Below are 27,376 nucleotides of genomic sequence, written 5' to 3'. Positions count from 1 at the left end.
AGAGGAACTCCCACACGGGGCGGGGCTGCCGAACTGAGAGGGAGTGACGTAGCGCGTGAGTGTCGGTCACGTGGCTCGAGGCGGCGCAGGCTCCTTCCTGCTTCCCGGGGCAGGGCCGCGGCGCCCAGCCAGACGCTCTGGCACATGCGCAGTGGTGCTCCACGTGAACGTCTGCGCTTCTCCTCAGCCCCGAGGATGCCGCCCGAACGCAGGAGCCGGACGAAACGAGATCGGAGAGCAGGCGCAGGGCCGGGGAGGAAAGCCAGACCCGGGAGCGGCGGCACGCCCCGAAATGCCGCCCGTTCATCCCAACGGACGCCGCTGGCCGGGCCGAGGGCGGCCCCTAGTGCGGTCACCGCGGCGGCGGCGGCGGTGGAGGAGGAGAGCCGGCTCCGGCAGCGGAACCGCTTGACGCTCGAGGACGACAAGCCGGCTGCCGAGCGGTGCCTGGAGCAGCTTGTCTTCGGCGACGTCGAGGACGACGAGGACGCGCTGCTGCGGCGGCTGGGGAGCTCGCGGGTGAGGGCGGCCTGCTTGCTGAGCCGGCGCACGCTCCGGAGCCCGGCGCGCGGCGGGTGGCGAGGCCCCGGGGGCGGAGCCTTGGGGGGGGGGGAAGACCTGTGGCGGCGGGCGCTATGGTGGGAGGGACCGGCGACCGCGGGCGCCGAGGGGCTCCGGGACGCTCTCCGCCTCCGGCGCTGGGCTGCGAGCTGGCGAGGGCGGAGACGCTGCCTCTCCCCGCCCCAAAGGGGCCGGGGCGCTTCGCATCCAGCAGGCGCTCAACTGCTGGCTGGATTTGCAGAAGGCTGTCAGCAAAGTCGGGCATCTTTGGGTTCTTGTACCCTCTGCTGGAACCACAGGGGTGGCGGCTTGGCCACCTGTCGCCGTTCGGTTTCGTGGATCGAACCCGCTACGTGGTCAGAAGGCGTAAAGCTCGCGTTTTAACAATACCTCCGTGTGATACACACGCCCAACTTTAGAAAACGACTAGTGCGTTCATCTCTTAACATTGCTTTGGGGGCTTAATTTTCGTAGAAGCTGCAAATGCCTCGTGATTGTTCATTTTTGCATTCTTTACTTTTGTTCTATAGTTGATCCCTTGTCTAAGGTAGAGAGACCTGCTCAGGCATTGCTCTAGGCGGTGGAGGGAGACACAGCACTGGGGGAAGCTTAACAAAATCCCCTGTTCTCTTGGAGCTTGTGTGGTAGTGGTGGAAAAACAAGATAGAGGAGACAGGACAATAGTTAAGTTCAAGTGTGCTGGTGGAGAGGAAAATAGCAACATTTGGGCAAGGGAATTAAATGTATGTGAAGGAAGCTTCAGTGAGAATTTCAGCAGTTGCTGAATTAACCCTTTGTGTGGATGCTTCGATGGAAAACTTCAAGTCTTATTTGCTTGGAGCCAGAACAGTTAGGCTCCAAGCTGTGGGACACTTCTTTGGCGGGCTTTGAAAGATCAGTAACGCAGGTGGATACGGTGGTTGACTTCTTGGACACTGTGTGGGTTGGGGGAAAAAGCTCAGCTCATTTCAAGGGCTGTTTTGGAAAGAGGGAATTAGGTTTAAGTTTGAGTGTGCTATTAAGTTTTAAGATGGTCGACACCAAGAGGCTATGAGACACAGGTTATGTTGTGTGGGATTCTAGACGCCCTGGGTTTTATAATTGTTGGAGTTTCGATGTTTGCTTTTCACCTGTCTGCTTACCTTTCACCCTCGTCTACTGTGGTCTGTGGCTTCCAGTGTGCGCATTGTCACTCCTGGGCTGGTCGATCCTGCCTCTCCTGTCCCCGCTGGTGGTTCTGATCACCTTTCTTGCTTTCTGTGGTCATATTCCATCACATTATTTCATCAGCAGACCAGGAGAGCAAAACGTTCTACCAGCCATCTAAGTGTTAGGGCTTGGTGCCTGCCACCTCCTCATAGGCAAACCCGCTGGGACCTGAAGATGGTTGTCTCTGTAGGGTCAACTGCATGGAAGCTCAGATGATTCAGAAGTGGAAAATGAAGTGAAAGACGCTCTTCCTCAGAAGAAGAAGCCAGTATGGGTGGATGAAGATGATGAAGATGAGGAAATGTAAGTTACCCGTTCTTTCAGAGTCCCCTTGGACACTTTAAAAGTTAACTTGCAGAGTTTTACAGATCACTCTTGGAAAGTGTGATTATGTGGATAATGAAAACACGTGGACGCACAGGAGAGTGTGGGGACCTCCTCCTTACGGTGTAACTACCAGCTGCCTCATCTCTGCTCATTCTTGTACAGTCAGATTGACCAGAAACTGTGTTTATGTTCAGTGAGAAACTATGGCCTGTTGGTCCTAGAAATTCCCTAGCCGTAGCACAACTGGCCCCAGTCGCCCTGCGCACTGTCAAGGTTAGCTAGAACTGCTTGTCTAGTTAGCAAAAGCAGCCGGAGTCACAGCTGACCACCCTGTTCCACCATCCGCCCCCATGTATGAGCTAATTGTGCTTTTTGTCATTGTAAGTTAACTCTGAGAAACAATGTCACAGTTTGGCTCCCCAGTCCACTGTGTCCCTGAAGTCTTGTGGTGTGCCGGTCAGTAACCCATCTCTATCTGACTGAGATCGGGGTCTGAACAGTTTGTGAGGCTTTCTTTAGACCTAGAGGTGGTTCATGGTTCTGTATCTGAGAGAAAGATGCTGTTGTGTTGCACGGGTTGTTCTCTGTTGTTCCCTGTCCTTCCTCCTCCCCTCTCTTTTGGCTTTTCGAGAAGGGTTTTTTCCTGTGTAGTCCTGGCTGGCCTCGAACTCAGAGATTCCCCTGCCTCTTGACTTCTGAGTGTGGGGATTACAGGTGTGGGCCACTGCGCCTGGTGGTTCCCTGTATCTTCTATGCAGGATACACTGCTTAACTAATCATTGGGGTTACTTCTTAGCTTGCTTCCTAACTGGACAGTTCCTGAGTGTCAGAATAGTAATTATAACTGAAGGCCATTGGATTAAATGATGCATATAGAATTTCTAGCATAGTGCCTGAAACTGAGTAAAGGCTTCAAATAAAACTACCATATTGTATCTAATATGAGCATATACTACATAGTTTTTCTTTTTCTATGTAAAGTTATATTGTAAATAAGGGAAGTTGTCTCTTGTATGAATCAAATTCAAATTTACTGAACAAATCAATTTTTCGTTTTAAGAATGTTGACATGAACATTTTTAGGAAAAAACTTTTTTTTTAGGTAAGTTGTTTGTTTATTTTTATTATGTACATTGGTATTTTGCCTGCATTTGTGATAGAGTTGGATGACCTGAAACTGGAGTTACACACAGGTGTGAGCTGCCATATGGGTGCTGGGAATTGAACCCAGGTTTTCTGGAAGATCAGCCAGTGCTCTTAACTGCTGAGCCATCTCTCTAGCCCACGTTTTTGCATTTCTAGTTAATTTCTTAAAGATTCTTTGGGGGGGTAGTATTATTTGATCAGAGAGTAAGGGTTTACCTTCCCCATGTAAAGTGTGGATTTCAGACTTTTAAAAATATAACCAGTAAGGGTTTTTGTTATTTGCAGACTTTCTTTGATGATTGGAAAACAACCATTCTTAAACTGTGTTGAAGAAAATTAATAGAATTTAATAAATGCTCTTTATTATCTTTATTTGTTATCTTTGTTTATTAAAGATCTTATTGCCTCAGATTTTTTTTTCTTTCCTTTGGTTTTTCGAGACAGGGTTTTTCTGTGTAGCCTTGGCTGTCCTGGACTCACAGGCTAGCCTTGAACTCACAACCATCTGCCTGCCTCTGCCTCCCGAGTGCTGGGATTAAAGGCGTGCGCCACCATGCCCGGCACTCAGATTTCTTACGTACTAAGAATTTCAAACTTTTATTTGCTATAGATTGAACCTAGGTCTGTATATGCCAAGCATAAAGCTGTTATTGAGCTTTACAATTCCTTCCTCTTGAACCTCCATGCCATATTTTTTTTTTTCTATTTTATTTTTCAAGACAGCGTTTCTCTGGGTAGAGCAGCCTGGCTTCTAATTGCCTGCTCCTGCACTTGCCCTCCTGAGTGCTGGGGTTAAAGGCGAGCACCACTGTACTTCTTTCAATTTACTAACTTTGTTTTTTTGAGAGATGGTTTCACTGTGTCACCCTGGCTATCCTGGACTCGATTTGTAGGCCAGGCTAGTCTTGAATTCATAGAGACCCACCTGTCTCTGCTTCTGGGATCAAAGGAATGAGCTACCACACTCAGCTCTTTCACCTTTTTTTGTGCAGAGATTTTCAAGTTTTAAACAGTCAGATCTTTGATTCTTGGGATTCATTGTTTGAATTCTTACGTTTTTTTTTTTTTTTTACTGAAAAACTGTCCTTTGTCTCAAAAATACAGGTAATATTTAATGGTTTGCTTTTTGAATATTTGATTTGCCTGTGATATTTTAGAGAAAGATTTGATAGGTGTTTAGGTAATTCTGGAAGAGTTTTCTCCACTATTTCTCCAGAATGTATGAGAGACTCTGGAGGAGGAATGGAAAATGCGTATGTGAAACACTCCACATCTTAATAGTCTTACAAATCATACAAATATTTCTTTAGAATACTAAAGCAGCATTTTACAAATCATTTAAAATATACTTGTTCTTTATTTCAGAGTTGATATGGCCAACAATCGATTTCGGAAAGATATCATGAAAAATGCCAGTGAAAGTAAACTTTCAAAAGATAAGCTTCAGAAAAGACTTAAAGAAGAGTAAGTATCCTTTTTCCTGTAATAATACCAGGGGATAAACAGCCATTTGTTCCTCTTTGCTTTGTTTTCAGCTGTAACAGCTTTTTGGATAGTCGTGTGTGTGTGTGTGTGTGTGTGTGTGTGTGTGTGTGTGTGTGTGTGTGTGTATGTGTATGTAAAGTAGGCCTTACTTGCTTCATGTAAGCATTTTGGTCAGGGAATATAGCAAAGATAATTTGGGGGAAAAAAACTTGAAATGCTACCACTGAAATATAGTCAGTACTACTGGTAACATAGTCATTTATTTGTATATAGTCCATTAACTCTGTCAGACCCTTTGGGCCTGAGACAGGCAGGCTCTCACTGTGTGTCCTAGTCTCACCTCTGGATCCTCCTGCCTCAGCCTACTGAGTACTGGAGTTACTGGTAAGCACCACTATGCTTGCCTTTTACCAGGACATGAAAAATTATAAAAATGTAAGTGCCCATTGTATGTGGGCTCAACTTAAAAAAAGCAAAACAAGAAACATTTTACGCCTGTAGCTGCATTTATTTGAGTATTTGTATTTTCACAGTTTGTGAGTGTAAGATGTGGATAATGTGACACTTAATGTCTGAATTTCTCAGTGTGCATCAGTCATCGTAAAAGTGAGATTTTCTTGCACATTCAGTGAAAGGTGTCATGTTGGAAGATATTTTACATATATTCTAAAGTGTGTCAAAATCTATGTAGAGTCTGAACATTCACCACAACATTTTTGTTTTTCCTTTCAGATTCCAGCATGCCATGGGAGGTGTACCTGATTGGGCAGAGATTGGGAGCAAGCGGAGAACATCTTCAGATGGTGAGTATTGATGTCTTTAAGCTAGTAAGTTTCTTTCATTGTTACTGTTTTATTGGAGTTTTCCCAAGCTTTAAAACATGAAGTGTTTTAAATGAGCCTCCCTCTTTTATGTTGGCTTTAAAGTCTGACATTGCTATGAGGGAAGTCCCTGTTTTTGATAGCCTGGGCTTATTTAACACAGGTTGGGCATTCCTAGTCTGATACTTGAAATGTTTTAGAATCTGAAACTTTTGGAGTACTGGCTTTTTGAAGCCAGGAGTGGGAAATTATGTACTATAAAACTGTTTCCTACACAGATCTGAAGTATAATTAAAATCTTTAGGCAACATGTAATAAATAGTTATATGTGAAACAAATGAGTTTCATGTTTAGCTTTGGGTCATTCTTAAGTTACCTTATGTATATACAGGTACTCAGAATCTGCTCCAAACACTTTTGGTCCTAAGCATTTCAGGCAATGCATAATCATGAACCACACCTTTAATCCCAGCACTTGGGAGGCAGAGGCAGGCAGATCTCAGTGAGTTCAAGGCCAGTCTGGTCTACAGAGTGATTCCAGGGCAGCCAGGGCTACACAGAGAAACCCTGTCTTGAAAAACAAACAACTGAAAAATCAGACAAGGCATAGTCAACCTGTAGCATCTTACTTATTGTAAGGAAAATAGGGGGTAAATAAATTTTGTCTTGACAGTACTGTTTTATGGCATGGGAGTAAGGAAAAATGAGTGATACTTGATTCAGAGCCCCTTCTGAAGATACCTGCAACTAATGTAGCTATCCATTCAAAGTGGAGCAGATGTCAGACCAAGCGCAGATGATAACATAGAAACTGCAACTTTTAAGATTACCTTGTATTATCAAATATTTTTTAGTTTAAACTCTGAGTTAAGATACTGTAAATATATGTGGCTTGGGTCTGGAGAGATGGCTCAGTGGTTAAGAGCTTTGCCTATTCCTGAGGTCCTGAGTTCAATCCTAGTACCCACATGATGGCTGATCTGGTGCCCTCTGCAGGTGCAGGTGTACACGCAGGCAGAGCACTCATATACATTAAATAAATAAATTTTAAAAAATACAGGTGGCTTAGTGAAGATCTGATATGTGTGCAGTTATAAAGCTTTTCAGCTCTATTATATGTTCTCACACTTACATAAGAAGCTCTTAGCGTCTTTTTCTTGGCTTCACTTGGAAGTGATGCATGACACTCAGCATGCTTCAGACAGGATTCTGCCAGGAAACTGAGTGAGCTGTGTATATCAAATTGCCCTTGAGCTTCCAGAGATCCTCCTGCCTCTGCCTCTGGAGTGCTGGGGTGGGCTCAGGCCGCCTGTGTTTTTGCTATACTACAGTCTGGATGTTTTTTTGACCTGTCAGCTAATTTTGGGACACTTAAAAACATTCATTGGAGATTAAATTTTAATTACTATGTTCTAGAATTTCCATTTGGCTATCTTTTTGTTTTTTGGGGGCGGGGGACAGAGTCTCATGCAGCTTATGCTGGTCGTGATCTCAGATGGCATGTGGCAGCCAGGTCTCTCATCCGCCATGTGGGTCCTGGACATCAAACTGGTTGTTAGGCTTGGTGGCAAGTGGGTTTCCCCACTTAGCCATCTTGTTATCCCTCTTTGAGGTGCTTATGCACTGTTGGTTGGCATTGATCTTGCTTTTCATGTGTGCTGTTAAGCTATATCTCTGCCTACCCTGTTGCTAATTTTGCCATAATTATGAGTTGCTCTTTTTAAATGAAATGTTGGCTTTATTTAAACTTGATCTCTTTTCATCTTAGTAACCATCTGTGTGTGAGTCTTCCTGCCCAGTAAAGCTTTAATTTTACTATGTAAATATGTATATATATAAAATGTAGTGTCATCTCTTTCCTTTTTTAAGTTATGTTTTGCTTTTACCATTTTCAACTCAAAAAGCAGGTTGAGGTTGGGAAGCTAGGATGGGAGTCGGATTTGGAGAAGAGAAGTTTGGCTTTAGTCAAGGGCCTCCTGGTTGATTCTAAAGATGAGCCTTGTGGGTTTTCCTGATTCAGAGGACAGTGAGGAGGAGGAAGATGATTTGTTGCAAAGGACTGGAAATTTCATATCCACATCCACTTCTCTTCCAAGAGGAATCTTGAAGGTGAGAGTTTTGAGATTGGGACCTATCCAGTTACTGACCTGTGACATCCAGTCTGCTTCCAAGTTATACTGTGTGGAGTATGGAGTATGCTTGTATGTGGGGTTAGTGTTTTGCTGTCATTTTGCTTTAATAGATATTTGTTGGGTTTTTCTTTTCTTCTACAGAAATGATGGACCTACCTAAGTACTTACAGGGACCCTAGTTGGTGTCTTTCCATTTCTCAGTCAGCCTGCTTCAGTGGTTATGTGACTGGGCTCTCCAGTCACTGTACCTCTCATCCTGGGAGCTATTTGTTGTTTTTAAACAAAATTCCAAACGTTTACTTTTTACCAGTAAGGACTCAGGAGCCAGATGCTGGGGTGAAAACCTACTAGCTTAGTGAGGCAGAGAAAGCACCCAGCTGACCTTTCTACCCAGCCGACTTATCCCAGAAGGAGAAGGCCTGTTTTCCCACTCTGTGCTGTCTTAAAAACCCTTCAACTGAATGTCCTTCCTTTTTACTTGCTGCACATCTCTCTGTCCATCCTCTGGACTTCCTCTCATTCTCTATGGTTTTTTCCTATGTTTACTCCCTGTCAGCTGGTTGCTTGTTCTGCCTTTTGACCTATGGTTGACTTTACTTAATCTTGTTTACAGAAAGCTCTTGGATTAAAGACGTGTGCCAGGACTGAGCCACACCACAACTATCTGTTTGCCATAAATAGAAAGTTCTTTGATTAAAAGTGTGTTCTAGGGTTGAGCCACATTACAACTAGAAACAGTTTTTTCCAGTAAATAATCTTGGGGTTCATAATTTGATCAAATAATCCTGCAACAACTATTCTTAATAAAGTAATACTAGAGGGAATTTCTACTTATTTATCTGTGTTTGTCGGGGAATATGCATGTGAGCAAAAAGGGGGCATTAGACCACTGGAGCTGGAGTTACAGGTGGCTGTGTGCTGTTGATATGGATGCTGGGAACTGAACTTGGGTCCTCTGCAAAAGTACTGTGAACTCTAAACCACTGAGCCATTTCTCCAGGTCCCAGAGGGCGCTTTTAAAAATAGTTTCAGGTCATATCATTTTTACTTTTTGAAACCTTCTGTATTTCTGTCATAGTCTACAGGATCCTCATTGTCTTAGGCCCACATTCACAGCTTCATCTCAGGCCTCTTTTTTCTTACTTGTTACTCAGGCCCACACAGTCCTTTGTGTTTCTTCAACATACTGGTTCCTTTCTTGCCTTTAAACCCTGTATCTTGTTTTTTCTGTCTGTGTCTCTCTTGGGCACTGCTATAGTCTGGTGTGTCCTTGTTTCCCAATAGCACTTTGGAAGGACATTGACCTCCAGTGCTTTGTTCTGCTGCACCATGTCCAGCTATTAACTGTGTTGCCCAAGTGCTTCCCCAACACAGTGCTTCGACCAGGTGTCAAGGTAACAGACCTGTGTGAGAAACACTGTCCTTACTATAAAATGCTGTGTTTATGGAGATGGGGCAGTGCAAGTAGTCCTATGGTAAGTTACAGTTAGACACGAGTAACACTTGCTGTCCCTGCTCCTTCCCATAGTTCTGCTTCTTGAAGTTGAAGCACCTGTACTGTAAAGGCACTTATTGTGCCTGGGACAGACACTGTGCTGTGGCACACGTGCCCATGCTGACACAGCATTCACATGTACAATAGAAATCATAAGTAAAAATGAGAAATGAATAAAGCTGCATTTTTTAAAAGTAACAATTTAATTTCAGTCATTCAGAACACAAGCAATGCTTACTTTATTCCTAAATCAAGTTTTAATGTGTGTGTGTGTACACCTGTAAAAATGGGAGGCAACTGGGAATAGTCACTACCCTTAGGTTGAGAATGCTGCTTTAAGTGATGCTAACCCACTTGACTTGATAAAATTCCAGCTCTGTTTCCACAGATGAAGAACTGCCGACCTGCCAATGCTGAACGGCCTACCAGTGCTCGGATCTCATCAGTGCAGTTTCACCCTGGTGCACAGGTGGTGATGGTCTCTGGGGTAGATAATGCTATCTCACTGTTTCAGGTATGGGTTTCTAATTGAAGTCTTGTTATTTTTTTAAGATTTATTTATTTTTATGTATACAGTGCTCTGCCTGTATGTATGCCTGCACGCCAGAAGAGGCCGCCAAGTCTCATCATAGATGGTGCTCTTAACCACTGAGCCATCTCTCTAACCTCCTAAATGAAGTCTTATAGTGAAATGTTCATTACCAGAATATAACGTCTGTGGAAATAACTAAAAGAAACATTTGTGCTTTTTTACAGGTTGATGGCAAAACAAACCCTAAAATCCAGAGCATCTATTTGGAAAAGTTTCCAATCTTTAAGGCTTGCTTCAGTGCTAACGGTGAAGAAGTTTTAGCCACAAGTATGCACAGCAAGGTTCTTTATGTCTATGATATGCTAGCTGGAAAGCTAATTCCTGTACATCAAGTGAGAGGTAAGACTTCTGTGAGACACACAGTCTGTCGTCCCTATTTTACCCTTTCTCCCATCCTGAATTTATCGGTATTTATTTATAACTACTATTTTTGATCCCAGGTGTGTGTGTGTGTGTGTGTGTGTGTGTGTGTGTGAGAGAGAGAGGGGGGAGGGGGGGAGACAGACAGGGAGACTGACTCTCACTGTGCCTCCCAAGTCCTAAGATTAAAGCATGTGCTATCATTCCCAGCTCTCCATAGGATTCTTAAAAGTAAGAGTTTGTTTAGTTAGTTGACAGTTGTTTTGTGTTGAGGAAATACGCTTGAATGAAGCCAGCAAACTGGCTAATTAAAAACTTAGGATTTAAAAAAAAAAAACAAACTTAGGATAAGGTCATAATTTATAAGTATACATTCCTTCTAGACCACTATTGGTAGGCCATATTTGTACTTGTTAATTAATTGATTTTTCTTTCTTTGCTTGTTATTTTTAAAAATAATTTATTTAATTTTAGTTTATGTGCATTGGTGTGAGGATGTCAGATCTCTTGGAACTAGAGTCACAGACAGTTGTGAGCTGCCATGTGGGTGCTGAGAATTGAGCCTGGGTCCTTTGGAAGAGCAGACCATCTCTTTAGCCCCTTTGCTTGTTACTTTTATTTATTCTGTCTTGGAGCCCAAATCTGTTTTGTCTGTCTGTCTGTCTGTCTGTCTTTCTTTCTTTCTTTCTTTCTTTTCCCCTTGCTTATAGCCTAGGCTTCTGCTGCTGGTCTAAGCCCTGGCCCATGATTAAAAAACATTTTTTTAGATGACTTTATTTTATGTGTATGAGTGTTTTGTCTGCCTATATGTATGAGCACCTTGTACATACCTGGTGCCTGCAGCGGTCAAAAGATGATCCTGGATCCCCTGGAATTAGAGTGACACAGATGGCTGTGATCTTCCATATAGGTGCTGGGAACTGAACTTGGGTCTTCTGCAAGAGCAGGTGCTTCTAACTGCTGAGCCTTCTCTCCAGTCCTGCCCATTTATGTAAAATGCCTTCCTAGCCGGGCACAGTGGCAGCGCACGCCTTTACTCCCAGCACTGGGAGGCAGAGGCAGGCAGATCGGATCGCTGTGAGTCAGGATAGCCTGGTCTACAAAGCGAGTCCAGGACAGCCAAGGCTACACAGAGAAACCCTGTCTCAAGAAACCAAAGAAATAAAAGTAAGATTCCTTCCTTCCTTCTTTTCTTTCCTTCATTTCCTTCTTTCCTTCCCTCAATCTTTTTTTCTTTGCCTTTCCTTCCCTCCCTCCCTCCCTTCCTTTTTCAACCTTCTTTTCTCTTTCTTTCTTTCTTTGAATGTTTTTTCCTTTGTACGCAACATATATAGCCTGGTGGCTGCAGATGCTAAAGAGAGATGTTACAGATTATTGTGGGCCTCTATGTGGGTACTGGGAACTGAACCCGGGGCCTTTGGAAGATCAGCCAGTGTTCTTAACTGCTGGGCCACCATCTCTTCAGCCCCCTGATAGTTGGTTTTAAAGTTACTAGTTGAGGTGGTAGAAGGAGCGTTACAGCTAGGGATATAGAAGAGTTGGCTTCTACCTCCTTGGACAGACAGTTCACTTTTCTGATAGGGCGTTGGTTACTTTAATTCTAATGTTGTTTACTTTAAATATTGATTTATGCTTGAAATAAAGTACTGTTTTGAGAAGTGCTTATACAGTACATTTTAAAGAATTGAAGTAGATAAAAATCAAGTGTTTTTGTTATGTGATTTGTATGCCATCTTGATCATTTTTCTCTGTATTGTCATGCTCGTGCTACCTGAAAATACAGGTGACACCTTCATGATTCCTTTGGGAAACCAAAGCTGTTGTAATGATGTTGGCAGGCTTAACATACATCCTGGGCCAGTGTGTTAGCATCGGCCACATAGTCACTAGCAGTCTTCCTAGTGCACTCGTGGCTGTATTACTGTTAGTGGGGGACATGAATAAGACCAAACTAAAGAGACATTTATGTTCATCTTCAGTGTTTTTAGTCCATTCTTTCCTCTTTCCCGACACCTTTAATCTTTCCAAGTTAGTTCTTTGTGAAATCCTATGAGGGAGGAATCTCTTTAAGTTGTGGTTTGGATTTTATGGATGAGAAACTGCATTTCCAGCTTCATTAGGTGAATTTCCTGTTAAGCGGATGCACTTTGTTGAAAGACCTCAACCAGTTTATATTGAGCCAGAAAGCTGTGTTCATAGCTACTGTATTTGAGTTCCCAGTATTGACAGCTCAAGCCAGCTTTACACCCAGTTTGAAAGGATCCAACTCCCTTCTCTGGCCTCCAGCGGCACTGCACACACATGGTGCACGCACAGACAGACATGTAGGCAAAACACTCATGCACTTAGAACAACCACAGCAAAACCCAAGCAGGCTCTGAGGAATTGCTTAACAAATACAGGTGCTGCTTGCTGCCCAAGGCTGATGACCAGAGTTGTATTTTCATAAGTCATGATAGAGGAAAAAGCAAAAGGAATCAAAACTTTTTTGCTGTGCTGATGATTTAGCCCAGGCTTTGATCCTGCCAGGCAGGAAGGTGCCTTACCACTGAGCTGTATCTCCTGCCCTTTGAAACTACTATCTGAACAATCTCAAGACATATAGGATATTTCAGTAAGGTGGAAGTTGCTGACTAGGGTATGTAAGCTTTTGTATGGAAACTCTAGTTGGCATTAATGCTTGTTTGAACAATGAAAACAGAATTGATTTAGATTTTATGTTCCATTAACCTGTCAGGGCTTATAACTTAAGCAGTTAAAGGTGGTCCAAAGGAGCCTCAACTTGCACTTTCTTGTAGTATAAAGATTTTTTGCCGCAATTTGAAAAATGTCCTTCTAGTCTGATCAGTAGTTGCACTTCAGCAGCTGAATTTGTTTTTGACTAGGCAGCGTGTTAGCATGGTGTAGCGGTGCGTGCCTATAATCCCTGTACTTGAGGCAGGAAGGTCCAGGAGACTGAAGTCACCCTTGGTTGCTACTGAGTTAAAGGTTGCCTTGGACTTGGGCCCCCTCCCCCAATATGTACAAATGAATGAATGATAGTGGGAAGTCTAGTCTGCTCCTTCTCCCTGGCTTCCTCCTTCCTTTCCCTTGAGCCAGCCATTTGTACCTATGTTTATGTGTCCTTTCTATTAGGCCACTTTATTTTATTTTTTGGTTTTTTGAGATAAGGTTTCTCTGTGTATCCCTGGCTGTCCTGGAATTCACTATGTAGACCAGTCTGGCCTCTAACTCTAGATCTGACCGCCTCTGCCTCCCAAGTGCTGGAATTACAGGCATGTGCACCATGCCCCTGTTCAGACTACTTTATGATGGGTAGCTTGGTTCTTAGCATTCTGATAGGGTCAATGTGAAGGGATGTGACCCTTCTTAAATTGATGAGCAGATTCTCAATTACATTTATGCCATCACGAGAAGCTAATCAATACTTAAATACACTTAAAGTTAGGAGTTTGTGCTTTTTTTTAAGAAAAATTTGTTATTTATACAATATTCTGCCCATATGTACACCTGCATGCCCAAAGAGCACACTAGATCTCACTATAGATGGTTGTGAGCCACCATGTGGTTGCTGGTAATTGAGCTCATGACTTTTGGAAGAACAAGCAGTGTTCTTAACCTCTGAGCCATCTCTCCAGCCCAGGAGTTTGTGCTTTTAAAGTACAAAATCAAAGATTATTTTTCCATTCTTCATAAGTGGCAACCAGATAGTTTGGCCATCTCTAATGACAGTGAATTTCCCTTCTGTTAATGAGCTGTGCAACAACAAACTACAACTGTTCTTTTAGTTAAAGTATCACTGCTTATGTTTGGCAAATGAGTTGATCTGTTTACTGTTTGGAGAGCTGGCCTAAGTTGAACTGATGAATGCTAACCAAGATGAAGTTTGCCAGCCATTTTGAAATGGACTTCTGTTTTGGTTCTTTTTGATGTTACATGCAGTGAGATTGATGCAGAGCTTGTTTGTTGCTTAATTTGCAGCTTGTAGACATTTTAAAAGGTAAAGGAACTTAATTGTTATTAAAGGGTTGACTTCTCCCCCCCATCCCCACCCCCAGTTTTCAAGACATGGTTTTTCTGTGTAGCCCTGGCTGTCTTGGAACTTGCTATGTAGACCAGGCTAGCTTCAAACTCAGAGATCCACCTGCCTGCTTCCCTGAGTTCTGGTGTTAAAGGCAAGTGCTGCCACCGCCCCCCAACCCCACACACTCCTACCCTCCACCCCCCACCCCCTGCCTGAGGGTAGACTTCTTAAAAGTCATTAAATCTTATTTCATCTCCTTTCTTAGGTTTGAAAGAGAAAATAGTGAAGCGATTTGAAGTCTCCCCAGATGGCTCCTTCTTGCTCATAAGTGGCATTGCTGGGTTTTCTCATTTGCTGTCAATGAAGGTGAAACATTTAATTGCTTTTTTGTTCTTCCATTAGGAATTAAGGCTAGGGTTAAGGACAGTCTTAACTTTAACTCAGTGTGGTTTTATTTTGCTTTTGTTATTTTTTGTTTTTGTTTTTTTTTAAACAGAGTTTTGCTGTAAAGCCCTGGCTGGCCTCCACCTCTTACAGATCCGCTTATCTGTGCCTCCAGAGTAATAGGACTAAAGGCTTGCACTACAACAGCTAACATCCCATGTGTCCTCAAATCTACACTTCAGGGAGAACTTTGGGAAAAGTTGTGGGCAGTTGGTGGGAAACTTTTGACAATGAGAAAAAAGAGAGATGGCTTAGTGGTTAAGAGCACTGGCTGCTCTTCCCCAGTGCCTGGGTTCAGTTTCCAGTACCCACGTGGTGGTTTGCAGCCATCTGTAACTAATTCCAGAGGAGTTGTTGCCCTCTGTGGCTTCCATGTGCACAGACATTCGTGCAGACAGAACAGCTATACACATATAATTAATAAACAAATTAGAGTCCAATACTTTTTGGAAGATAGATAACAGCTTTCTAACATCTGGTAAATAATTACTCTTTTAGACCAAAGAACTGATTGGTAGCATGAAGATTAACGGAAGAATTTCAGCATCCACATTTTCTTCAGATAGTAAAAGGATATATACCTCTTCTGGTGAGTATACATGCGTTTATGTTTCAAATTTTATTTTTTAAAAATGCATGGTTTTCTATTTCTTGTTTTAATAAGAAAAATCAGAGGTAGTTAGTATTCATTTTCTGTCATTGCCAGGTCAGTTAGTTAAGCCAGTAAGTTAAGGGTTAACCGCCTGATATGCAGTATAAATGTGCTTACATCACTGAGGGGACATTTCACTGAATTCTCTTTGGGAACATGAGGTTGGAAGAGAAAACCTTAGAACAGTATCTACAGAAAAGGAAAGGATGAGTGGGTGGGAGTGAAGAGCCATTGTGAGGTGAATGTGAGATATTGTAGGTATAATAGAATGAGAAAGTGCCATAAGAACAAGAAAAAGGATTGATCAGGGCTGGAGAGATCCTCAGAGGTTAAGAGTACTGGTTGGTCTTCCTCAGGTCCTGAGTTCAATTCCCAGCCATCCAGCCTGGTAGCATCTGTAATGAGATCTGGTGAATAAGAGGTGCTATGCCTCTTCTGGCGTGCAGGCATGCATTGTTGCATGTATGCAGGATTATACATAATAAACAGATGAAATCTTTAAATAAAATTTTTTTGTTTTTCAAGACAGGGTTTCTCTGTGTAGCTTTGGCTGTTCTAGACTTACTTTGTAGACCAGGCTGGCCTTGAACTCTCAGCGAGGCCTGCCTCTGCCTCCCACATGCTGGGATTTAAGGTGTGCACCACCACACCCGGCCCTAAAAATGTTTTTTAAAAAAGAAAAAGAATTGATTAATTTTGAGAATTAGATGTAATATTTGTGGCCTCTTTGCATTTAATATTTTCTTTTATCCTGCCCACACTAATTCTCTAAGTTAATGTGTGCTCATTGCTTCACCTTTAATATTCTTAATTTGTAAAGGACTTGAAACAAGCTGTATAAGACTTTTTAATTAAACTACAAATTTTTTTCTGGTCTGGGATAAATTTGGTTTCCCTACCATGATTATCATTAAAAGTTTGCTTATCTATATTGTGTAGCCTTATATAATAGACACTCTAATGCTTGCTGGTATTATTTTTCTTTTCATATATTTGCTCCATTAATTTATGTAAGTGGAGTATAGCACCTTTTCCTTAAAGCTCAACTCAAATTTGTGATTTTTTTTTTTTTTTTTTAAATCTTTAAACCTAAGGATACTGGTTTTTTGTTTAATGACTGATGAACTTTTGTATATATTCAAAATGTCTTTAGTTTCCTGGAAATAGAGTTTAGTTCCCTGTGCTTTTGAAGAGTGACTAAAAGTGGTAAGTTCACTTGCTTTTTGAGTTTAAAGCAAGATTAGCTGAACCTTCTTTGGCTTTTGCTTTCAGGGAGTGGAGAAGTTTATGTGTGGGATGTGAATTCAAGGAAGTGCATTAACAGATTTCTTGATGATGGCAGTTTATATGGATTAAGCATTGCTACGTCGAAGAATGGGCAGTATGTGGCCTGTGGGTGAGTGAAGAGAATCTCACTGTGCTAGTGAGAAAATGTTCAGCAGCTAAATACACGAGGTGGCGTACTACTACAGCTCAGAAATAGGCGACCAGGAAACTGAGCTGAGCATTTGTTTGGTGAAATTGTTGTCATGCATCATGTATGAATAATGGCAATTTGTCGGCTTTTAGCAAAGAAGAAACTGGACTACCTTAATTCATTGTATATTTTCCTGAGTTTAGAATACTCAGTTGATCATGGCAAGGTTTCCTTCGGTGTATTTGGTTTTTTGCCATTGATAGGAGGTACAGTAATTCAACTTTAGATTTAAGTCTCTTAAGGCCTTTAGTCTCTTAAGTCCAAAACATATTCTTTGGAGTACCATTTGTTAGTATGGTAGGCGTCTTAGTTACTGTTCTTTTGCTGTGAAGAGACACCACGATTGTGGCAACTCTTACCAAAAAAAATCATAACTTGGGGCTTGCTATAGTTTGAGAAGTTTAGTGCGTTATTGTGGTGGGGAGCATGAAGGCAGGCAGGCTGAGCGTGGAGGCAGGCAGGCTGAGCATGGAGGCAGGCAGGTCAGCGTGGTGCTGGAGAAGGAGCTGAGTGTTCCACATCCAGATCTGTGGCAAGGGGGAGCCGTAGGGTCTGGCTTGGGCTTTTGGAACCTTAATGCCCACCCCCAGTGACACAATTCCTCCAACTGAGGCCACGCCTACTCCAAGAAAGCCACATCTTTTAATCTTTGTCAAGTAGTGCTACTCCCTGATGACTGGGTTTTAAAATATATGAGCCTGATATTTCCTAAAACATGATATTGGGTTATTAGTGGTTTAAACTTGGAAAATGATGACTTTATCTTCCTATGTTGTTCTAAATATGTAGGTAGAAGTAGGAGGAATTGTGTAGTCGTGGTATTCCAAACTAACTTACAGATCATGTTAGCATCTGGAATTTTGTAGTTCAAGGTGTTACCTGTTTGACTTTTGACCAAACACACTGGGCTGTAAAGAAATTATAGTTAGGAATTCCCTACTCTGAAGTGGGAAGTTAAGGGGGTCTAGCTGACCATACCTTTTCATACTAGCATAATTTTTCAACATGGGGAAACTGCTTGTAAATATCCCCAGCAAGTTTGGGGCCTGGGAAGGCAAGGAGAGCTGAGCTAGAGAACCTGAAGACAGACAGCTGCAGCATCAGGTGGGTGGTGCTCCTTAGGTGGTAGGTGCTGACAGGCAGCTCTTCGTGTGATTGCCTGATGAAGGCTGCCTTTCCTGGCTAGTCAGCACATGCCATCCCTGTGGGGAGATGCATTTCAGCACAAGATAAGCTTTGCCAGACTAATAACAAGTTATAGCCGCAGCTCCTGATTAGTAGGTTGGAAAGAAAGTGCCTCCAATGAGTGTTTTTAAGCAGAACTGCTCTTCCCCTGTGTCAGGCAAGGATAAGTGCGTAAAAATGACCTTGTTTCAAACTTGTAAAGGCAGTGCAGTTAGTATTTTTCTGGCTCTTGTCTTCTTTTTTGTTTCACTTTTTATTAGTCCCCTTTGAAGGGTCTGAGCAAAAAAGAAAAAAAATGTAATACTAGAACTTGAAACTCATTTTAATTCCTCTTTAGTGCAATTGAATTCTTATGTTGTTGGCCAAAGATCATTTTTATATTATAGTTACATCTGTTAAGAAAAGCTGTTAGCCCGTGTTAGTAGAGTTCCTGATGCTATCTGATAGGTGGTGCTGTAGACTCAGGGTAGAGCAGGGAGAAGCTGGGATCATGGCTGCCTGCTGTCTTTTCTGGTCTCTGCTGCTGGCACTTGATTCTTTTGATCTAAGAACTATTAGTATCTGTCAATTCGATTTACTTCTCATTCTCATAAAGTTCATGCTTTCTATTTTCAACTTTGCAGAGATAGAGTAGCTAAGAATACTGTAAGAAACTTTTACTTCACATTGTCATTTTGAATAGCTTTGGAGACGGGTGTGATATGACAGATGCCTGTAGTCTCAGCATTTGGAGGTGGAAGCAAGCGCATCTGAAGTTTAAGAGGCTCAATGTAGCATCTTTGAGGCCAGCCAGTGTCAAAACAAAAATGTAACCCCTCCCCACCTTTGGTTAGTATGCATGTGTATGTGTATGTATTTATGTGTGTAGGTACATACATAAACATAACACAAAAGCATACATCAGGTATTTTAAATTTTACTGACAGTTTTTATACAACTGTACAATGTATCTTAATCATGTCTAATCCAAACCCCCTTTTAAAATACTTCACTACTTCTTCCTTCTATTTCTTCTTTTTTAATGACCTATTAAGTCCATTAGTGCTGGGCTGGAGAGATGGCTCAGTGGTTACGAGCACTGATTGCTCTTCTAGAGGTCCTGAGTTCAATTCCCAGCAACCACATGGTGGCTCACAGCCATCTGTAATGTGATCAGAGGCTCTCTTCTCGTCTGCGGGTGTACATGCAGGTAAAACCACTGTATACATAAAAATAAATAAATCTTTAAATCCATTAGTGCTGCCTGTATGTCCATTGTATGGACAACCTGTCAATGGCCACACCAATAAAGAGAAATCTCGTCCTCTATCAGCTGTCAATCAGTAACTTTAGTATGGGTGGAGCCTCGTGGGTACTTCCCATCTGTGTTGGAATGTTGACTGCTTGATCTTGTGCATCCGACTGTAGCTGCTCTGAGATCATGTAACAGCCATGTCATGTCTAGAAGATAACTTTCACAGCACTCCTTCCCATCCTCTGACTCTTAAATTCTTTCTGCCCTTTGCACTATGTTCCGTGAGCACTCCACAGTCACTTACTCAGTCATTAAATTGAGTGCAAAAAGCTTTTTTTTCCCAAGTTGAGAGCAGATTGCTATATACTTTCAGAACACTCCCATTCTTCATTTGATGCCAGTGTTGGAACATACTTGCAAACCATTTCATACTTTGAATTTTATAGAGGGGCTTTGCTACTCTAGTTATTATGTAACACATCCAAAACTCTAGACAGGCTTCTTGCCTTGCTTTTTCTAGGTGTAGTGCACATCCTATTGGGCAGAGTCTGTAGAGCTGTACTTTAACTGTGTCTGCTGTCGAGTGTAGGTTTGTGACTGGCCATGTGATCTAGAAGTAGGTCACTGGGGAATACTGAACCCTTACTGTACACAACATAGTACATGTTGAAGAATAGTAAAGAAGTGAGACTGGCGTCCTTCCCATGTGTGTGGCAGCCAGCTGTGTACATAGGCTCTTTTAAGGTTTATTTATTTATTGTATATGAGTGCTCTATCTTGCATTACACCTGCATGCCAGAAGAGGGCATTAGGTCACATTATAGATGGTTGTGAGCCACCATATGGTTGCCGGGAATTGAACTCAGGTCCTCTGGAAGAGCAGACAGTGCTCTTAACCTCTGAGCTATCTCTCCAGCCCCCTACGTAAGCTTTTAAAACCTCAGCCAGTAATGCAGATTCAGGTGGCACTTGTAAAGAAAGTAACAAGAGAATCCTTGCCTGTCTTTCTATGGCACAGATAGCTAGTTTTGGCTCTTGCCTTTACAAAGAGTTAGCAAACTAGAAATCACTTTGAAGTCTATATAGTTTGGCAACTTTCAGGTCAAAGTCATCTTTTCATATATTTTTGTTGTGATTTGAGACAGGTTCTCAGGCATCCCAGGTTAGCCTCATACTTGCTAGCTGAGGCTGGCCTTGAACTATTGATCCTCTCGCCTCAACCTCCTGAATGTTGAGATTGCTGGAGTACATCACAGTGTTTTATTTGTTTCATATTTTATGCTCAGTTTTCTATCAGTTGATTATAGAGATTTGTTGGCTTTAGTCATTAGCTTACAATAAATACAGAGGTTGTTTGGAGGGGACAGTTGGTGTCTATAAGAGTAAAATGGGTGAGATACTACAGGTAAGTTGGAAAAGCAACAGCTATCAGTGGGCAATATCAATTACCATCCGCATAGGCAATGTCCCAGGCCTGGTGTTGCTGCCTTTTAATCCCAGATACTCAGAAAGGTGAAGCAGCATAATAAAACTATATATATATAATTGAAAGAAAGGCAAAGGGGATGGAGACGTGTTTGCTGAGTGTGTATGTGAGGCCTCGGATTCAGCCCCCAGTGTTACAAAGGCAGCGAGTGCTGTGGAGAGAAGTTGTCTCTGTTCCCTAGTTACCATGTATCTCAAGAACTCAAGTAGTGCCTGGCTTGAGTGGACAGTTGGCACTCTGAGCTTTCTTCAGATTCGTAGATAAACTTACAGTTGAAAAGCTGCTAGAGTTGAGAGCTCAGCCAGACTGCAGCTGCACTGATAGGTGTCTTTTGTCTTGCCTTGAGCTCTTCAGCCATTGTGCTCTTTGCAGCGTGTCATTTCCACAAATACCAGTTTGTATTTATCTAGGTTGCGGAGTCTTTTTGCTTAAGTCTGTTTTATTTCATTTTCTTTCTGCAGTTCTAAGAGTGGAGTGGTAAACATATACAGTCAAGACTCTTGCCTCCAACAAACAAACCCAAAGCCAATAAAAGCCATAATGAACCTGGTTACTGGTGTTACTTCCTTGGCCTTCAATCCCACGACAGAAATCTTGGCAGTGGCTTCAAGAAAAATGAAAGAAGCTGTCAGATTGGTAATAACACCTTTTATCCTTTTCTTTTATCTTGATAATTTAAAATTTCATGTTGAAACATTGAATGGTAACAGGAAAGTAGTGTTGCTGAGCTGGAGATGTGGTTTAGTTGGTAGTCCTTGCCTGGAATACATGAGGCTCTGGGTTCAGTCCCCAGTACCAAAACAGGTCGGGAAAATTAAGGTTATTCTTGGCTACATAGCAAGTTGAGAACTGGCTTGTATGCATGAAAACCCTGTCTTAAAAAGCCAAAACCAACAGCAACAAGATGCTAGAGCTAGAAAATTCAGTTTTGTAAAGAGATTATTATTGGGAGGACTGGGTTCAGTTGTAGTAGTGCACAGTAGCTGCCAAGTTTTGCATAGTGTCTGTTCTCTTGCAAATTCTGAGCTACCCATGGTCAGCTTTTCTTTTCTTTATTCACTGGTTGTAGCCCTCTTCCTCCTCCCAGTCCCACCTCCTTACCCTATCCCCCACCCCTATTTCTCAGAAAAGGGGAGCCCCCCTCTCCACCCATCCCAGCTCATTAAGTTGCATGTCCTCTTCCCCTGTGGCCTGGCAAGGCAGTCCCATCAGGGGGAAGTGATTGAAAGGCAGGCACAGAGGCCATGTCAGAGAGCCCCCATACCCCTTACTAGAGGACCCACATGAAGACTGAGCTGCCCATTGGCTACATCTATGTAGAGGACCTAGGTCTAGTCCATGTGTAGGCTTTGGTTGGTGCTTCAGACTCCACAGGCCCCTCTTGGTCCTGGTTAGTTGGCTCTGTTGGTCTTCTTGTGGAGCTCTGTCACCTCTATATCCTTCTGTCCTTCCTCCCCGCTTTTGCACTAGAATCGTATGCTTTGCCCAATGTTTGGCTGTGAGTCTCAGCTACTGGGTGGAGCCTCTCAGAGGACTTGTAAACATTCAAGTTGTGGTCCTCATTTCAGAGATTTCTTCAGACATATAAATTAAGGAACGTGTTTAAGGCAAGCACTTCATTTGTAGTTTTCTTTACACTTTCGGAAGGCCTGTAGCTGCAATGGAGTGGAGGCAATTCTTAAATTTTTGAAAGTAACTAAAGGTGCTGCAATTCGAATAGCTAGACAGGGACTGTGATTGCCTGTTTCAAGTGTACCTTAGGCCACCCCCAGCTTTGATGATTTAATGGAAAGATACAGGACCCAATATTTGGCTGTATTTTTGGCTAAGGTTTATTACAGCCATAGGATACTAAGTACACTCGGCAAAGGGAGGCCCTACACAGGTGAAATGTGGAGCAACCTGGGAGTCTCTTTCCCTATAGAGTTGCACAGGGTGCATGTCCTACCTGCAGCAGTGAGGCGTGACTGTGCACACCAAGTGTTTCCTACCTGTGAGGCTCATTAGAGACTCAAAGCCCAGAGTTTTGGTTGAGGGTTCATGTAGGATCCTCTGCCTACCATTTGCTGAAATCTAGATGTCCAGGAGTAAAGCCAGGTATTAGGCATAAATCACTTCATTTATACAACTGATTTGGGCTACCTGGTCCAGGTGTACTATCCTTTTCATTCATAGAAAGTAGGGAACTGTTTATGTAGACATCGTCCAAGGACTGCTCATACACGAAGGCCTTCCTGGGAATTCTGGCCTCAGGCCTCTTTGGTTCAACCTCAGTAGTTTAGTTTAAATCTCACTCTCATATCTGGAAGTCTCCTGCTCCTCAGAACCAGTTTCTTCATTTAACAGCTATGTGCTCTTGGACTCAGGTGTACAGATTCTAGCTTTGAGTGGCAATTAGTGTTATGCTGCTGTCGACCAGGCTGGCCTGGAATTTAGAGATCCACCTGCCTTTGCCTCCCAGAGTACTGGGATTATGGGTGTGCAGCACTGTGCCTGGCTGTCTCTTCCAGCTTTATTTAGGGATCTCTCAGAAGTGGAATGAGCAAGGCAAGACCCTGATGTATATGTAGGTATTTTTTTAATGTTTAAAAGTCAGATCTCATTGCTGGGTCTGGTGGCACACACACCTTTAATCCCAGCACTTGGGAGGCAGAGGCAGGCGATCACTGTGAGTTCGAGGCCAGCCTGGTCTACAAAGCTACTCCAGGACAGCTAAGGCTACACAGAGAAACACTGTCAACAAAAACAAAAAGTCATATCTCTATTAAACAGGCTATTGCTCATGACTTAAGAATGCTGCCAAGTTTTAAAAGTCAAAATAAAAAACGAAAAAACAGAAATATCCCAGTGATGAAAAACTTAGGGGAACAAAGTTAAAGGTGACTCGGTGAAGACACAGAGATGACGCGGTGGTAAAAAGTCTTTGCCATTCACTCAAGACTGAATTCAAATCCCCAGGTGTGAGGGGACGTGGATGCAGGAGAACTGTCGGGTAAGAGACTGTCTGCAACAAGGTGAAGGGCAAGGCCGACACCTGCAGACTGCTCATCCACACTGGTACACGTGAACATGTGCGCACACAGATTTAGTTAGGGACTACTTGGCCATGTTTGTAGAGCAGTGATTCTTTGTATGCCACAGTCAAAGTGACCTCTTTTTTATATCAAGATAGAATGAAAAAAAAAGTAAGAAAGATGAGTTCCTAGTTTTTGTAATTTAAGGCCTTTTCTGATTTCCTCCAGGTTCATCTTCCTTCCTGTACAGTATTTTCTAATTTTCCAGTTTTTAAGAAGAGTGTTCTTTCTCGTGTTCAAACCATGGATTTTTCTCCCAGAAGTGGATACTTTGCCTTAGGAAACGAGCAAGGCAGGGCCCTGATGTATAGGTAGGTATTTTTTATGTTTAAAAGTAAAATCTCTGATAAACTGTTTTTGAAAATGTGAAGAGAAGCTGGGTGGTGGTGGCACACGCTTCTAATCCCAGTACTTGGGAGGCAGAGGCAGGCGGATTGCCGTGAGTTCGAGACCAGCCTGGTCTTCAAAGTGAGTCCAAGACAGTCAAGACTCTACAGAGAAACCCTGTCTCAAAAAAACAAAACAAAACAAAAGATAAAAATAAGAAAATGTGAAGTGAATATGCACTTTCAATTCTACAGTTACATAATTTATTCTTTCATTATTGCTTGTTCAGCCTTACCCATCCTCATTATCTAAGTGTACTTTTCTCTGATAAACATGTCACTGGCAGGAAAATTCACCCAAGGAATAGAAATTGTGTATGTGATTTGTAGTTTGTATTATAATAATAATTATTTTTCTCTAGTAAGCTTTGATTTTTGGAATGCCATATCAAGGAAAAGTAGCCACTTCCTTGGTAGTTCGAGATTGAGTTTTACTGCTTTGACAGTTTACTCCACTGGACTTAAGTGAATTAAAAAAAAAAAAGTAGATGTTTCTGTCTGTAATCATTTAAATTGTCTAATATTCTAATAAAGACACGAGAGGCATAAACTGAGGTAAAAAACCTGCTAGCTCAACCAGGTAGCTTTATGTTGTGAACTATATACAAGACATCTATTTAGAGACCTGGCTCTACAGCTACACGACTAGCTCTTTAAAAACCTTTCTCTCTGTGTTATTCTGCATAGCTCGTCTGCCTTTCTCTTGACCTCATCCAAACCCAAGAGGGCTCCTGAGCTCTCTCTCCTAGAGTTCTGTTTTGTCTGTGTCCTGCCAGCTGCTTCTCTGTTCCTGCAAGCCCAAAGAGAGGATCTATATCTCTCCTCTGGAGCTCCTCCAAAAAGGCTCTTCCAAGCCAAAGAAGAGCGCTCTATCAAAGGTCCAATTGCTTATCAAAGGAGTCTGTAGCTCCCCGTTACATACCCTTGGCAGGCTGAGCCATGTCACCATCATGGGGGAGGGGCTCCAAGGCAAGTCACTAGGGCCTGAACCATTTCACATTTAGGTGAGGTAGCGTGAGGCCACCCAGCTGTCTTTGCCTCGGGTCATAGTTGCTTATCCCAACAACTCTAAAATAGACAAGAGCTTTCCATTCTTTAGCATTCTAATCCATGGAGGCTTTTAGAGGCACACCTAACTGCATGTGACAAACAGTACCTATTTAGGCATTTATATTTTGCTAACAATTAGGTTTTCCATGTACAATGATCAAATACCCTGTAACACTGTCCTTGAAGCTATAAGCTATAAATAAGGGTGCTAGCCACAAAGATATTTAAAAATTAGATCATACATCTGTTTCTTTTCTTTTTTTTAATTTATTTTTTCTTCTGTATTTCTTTTCTTACCCAAATACTTGTCTTTAAAACAGGCACAAGCAAAATTTATTTGCACCATTGCTAAAAAATTCAGGTTGACAGGTGGATCTTCAAGGAGAACTGAAACTTTGAGTAGGAGACTGCCCTAAAATGACAGTCCCTTTCCCTTGGGTTGGTTGTGAGTACTGCGCAGAGTCCTAGTTTGTGTGGAATGTGCCGGGGAATGCTGTGGCCTGAAGAACAGGAGGAATGGAAATTGGTTTTAATGATAGCTGTGAATGAGAGTATAGCAGACTGTGTGCTGCTTTAAGGAAAATGAGCTGTGTCGGGGCAGTTTTGTCAGCCTCATATCAGATTAGTTTGGGATCAAGTGCAGATTTTACTAAAAGAAGGAACTCTTTGAGAGCTTTTTGGTTCTTTAGAACTGAAAGCTTCTTTAAGCCCCAGAAGCATATTTTTCACTTTGTGCTCTAAAATGAAACTGTCCTGGCTGTGCTTGTGATTTGGATTGACAGCAATTCTTTTTAGAGTGGCTGAGGAGGAGCCAATCCCAGCCTGATGCCCGCAGCCATCATAGCAGTTACGTCTGTAGGGATCTAAATACATCTGCCTGTTGAGAATGACTGCAGTCACCCCAGCCCCACCACACCCTCTCCAAGTTCTGCTCCATGATCAGATTTCACTATTCTGTGGGTAATTAAAAACTTATCTTTGCCTTTTCAGGTTGCACCATTACTCAGACTTCTAAAGATGTTTTTTTAAAGTAAGAAAGTTCTCTTTCAAAATAAATACTATGGGTTTTAGGGTTGTATCATTGATGTCATTGGTAGAAGTTTCTCTGCCCTGGGTCAGCTTTATATCAGTTTAGGGGGGGTGGGGTGCAAATAGATCAGGAGCTGTCCATCTGACTTGAACCTTCCTTGGGAATTTCTAATCTCTAGTCACAATGGTGTGCCTCCTCTTCTGAGGTCATGGTTTTAATATTGCGTTCAGTAATTGTTACCAAAACTATAGTTCCTAAATGTATAACCCACAAAAGAGAGAAGACTTGACAGAGCTACAGCTTTGTGAGCTTAAACTTTTTGATTTAGGCAGTTATTGAATGTCTTGCCCTATTGCATAGAACTGAAGAATGAAATAGATTTTTGCTGGTCAGTGTTTAAAACAATGTTTTTGGTATTGCTACATCCTTGGCCTGACAACAGGGCTGGTCCTGACATTGAGCTTTGCAATTAATCTTTTTTTCACAGCTCATTGTTTGGCCCTAGATTTATAATGTTAAAGAGGAGACTATAAAAGTACAGATACGATTTAATTAGAGAAAAAGATTTTCAAAGATAGGATCCTGAGCAATGTAACCAGAAGAAAGCATTCCAGCTGTCTTGCTTCTCTAAAGTATAACGGCAGCACGCATTGCTTGTGATAACTAGTAGTTATAAATGAGCTTGTATAACTTTTCCTATTCTTTTTCAGATCCAGTTGAAAAAGCCCATCTCAGTGCATCTTCCCAGTATTTTCCAAGTGTTTGTGATAACTTGTGAAGTCTACTTAAATCAGAGCAGTGTCTTAATAAATGTATGAAAATAAGTGTACATGATTCTTTCCAATCTACACACACAAACACACATGTGTGTGCACACGTAGTCAGGCATGCAACTTGAATATAGTTTTACCTTCATTCATTATAGAAAATGGCAGAAATATATTTAAGACTTTTTATCATAAATTAGAAATTCTTTTCCAATCCTGAGCCAAACTTTATGTAGTTTTAAAAACCTTTTTATTGGTTTAAAAGAAATGTAAAAGCATGTTTTCATGGAATTCATTCCCCTCTCAGCTCACCCAGACCCACCCTCTTCCTTACCTACCCAGCCTTGTCAGCTTTTCTTCCTTCTCTATAAAACAGCCCATCATGTCCCATCTGTGCTGCCCATGTTGTCCTGACCAGGGCCTACACTTGTAGTAAAAC

The 27,376-nt window shown here is 42.2% G+C and overlaps 1 protein-coding gene across 1 annotated transcript; it reads left to right on the top strand.

Annotated features, from left to right (window-relative positions):
• The first annotated feature begins 8 nt into the window (after nt 1-8).
• Nucleotides 9-27,025, top strand: Utp18 (UTP18 small subunit processome component). The gene is made up of 14 exons (XM_051158315.1): nt 9-519; nt 1,961-2,073; nt 4,609-4,707; nt 5,461-5,531; nt 7,570-7,658; nt 9,565-9,690; nt 9,933-10,107; nt 14,418-14,518; nt 15,095-15,185; nt 16,521-16,644; nt 21,092-21,266; nt 23,873-24,015; nt 26,131-26,170; nt 26,881-27,025. Exons 1-13 carry the CDS (start codon nt 145-147, stop codon nt 26,153-26,155), a joined length of 1,707 nt encoding a protein of 568 aa, XP_051014272.1. The 5' UTR covers nt 9-144; the 3' UTR covers nt 26,156-26,170; nt 26,881-27,025.
• The last annotated feature ends 351 nt before the right edge of the window (nt 27,026-27,376 follow it).

The sequence above is a fragment of the Acomys russatus genome, chromosome 16 (genome assembly GCF_903995435.1).
Source record: "Acomys russatus chromosome 16, mAcoRus1.1, whole genome shotgun sequence".
NCBI classification, from domain to species: Eukaryota; Metazoa; Chordata; class Mammalia; order Rodentia; family Muridae; genus Acomys; species Acomys russatus.
The sequence above is the reverse complement of the archived record's forward strand: the minus strand, read 5'-3'. Positions and strand labels throughout refer to the sequence as shown.

What these genes read in the sequence shown, in the direction of transcription:
- Utp18 (XM_051158315.1), top strand. Translation starts at nt 145, where the DNA reads ATGCGCAGTGGTGCTCCACGTGAACGTCTGCGCTTCTCCTCAGCCCCG. An exon ending in GCGGAGAACATCTTCAGATG is followed by an intron (nt 5,532 to 7,569) that starts GTGAGTATTGAT and finishes TTCCTGATTCAG; the next exon opens with AGGACAGTGAGGAGGAGGAA. An exon ending in GGGCAGTATGTGGCCTGTGG is followed by an intron (nt 16,645 to 21,091) that starts GTGAGTGAAGAG and finishes TTCTTTCTGCAG; the next exon opens with TTCTAAGAGTGGAGTGGTAA.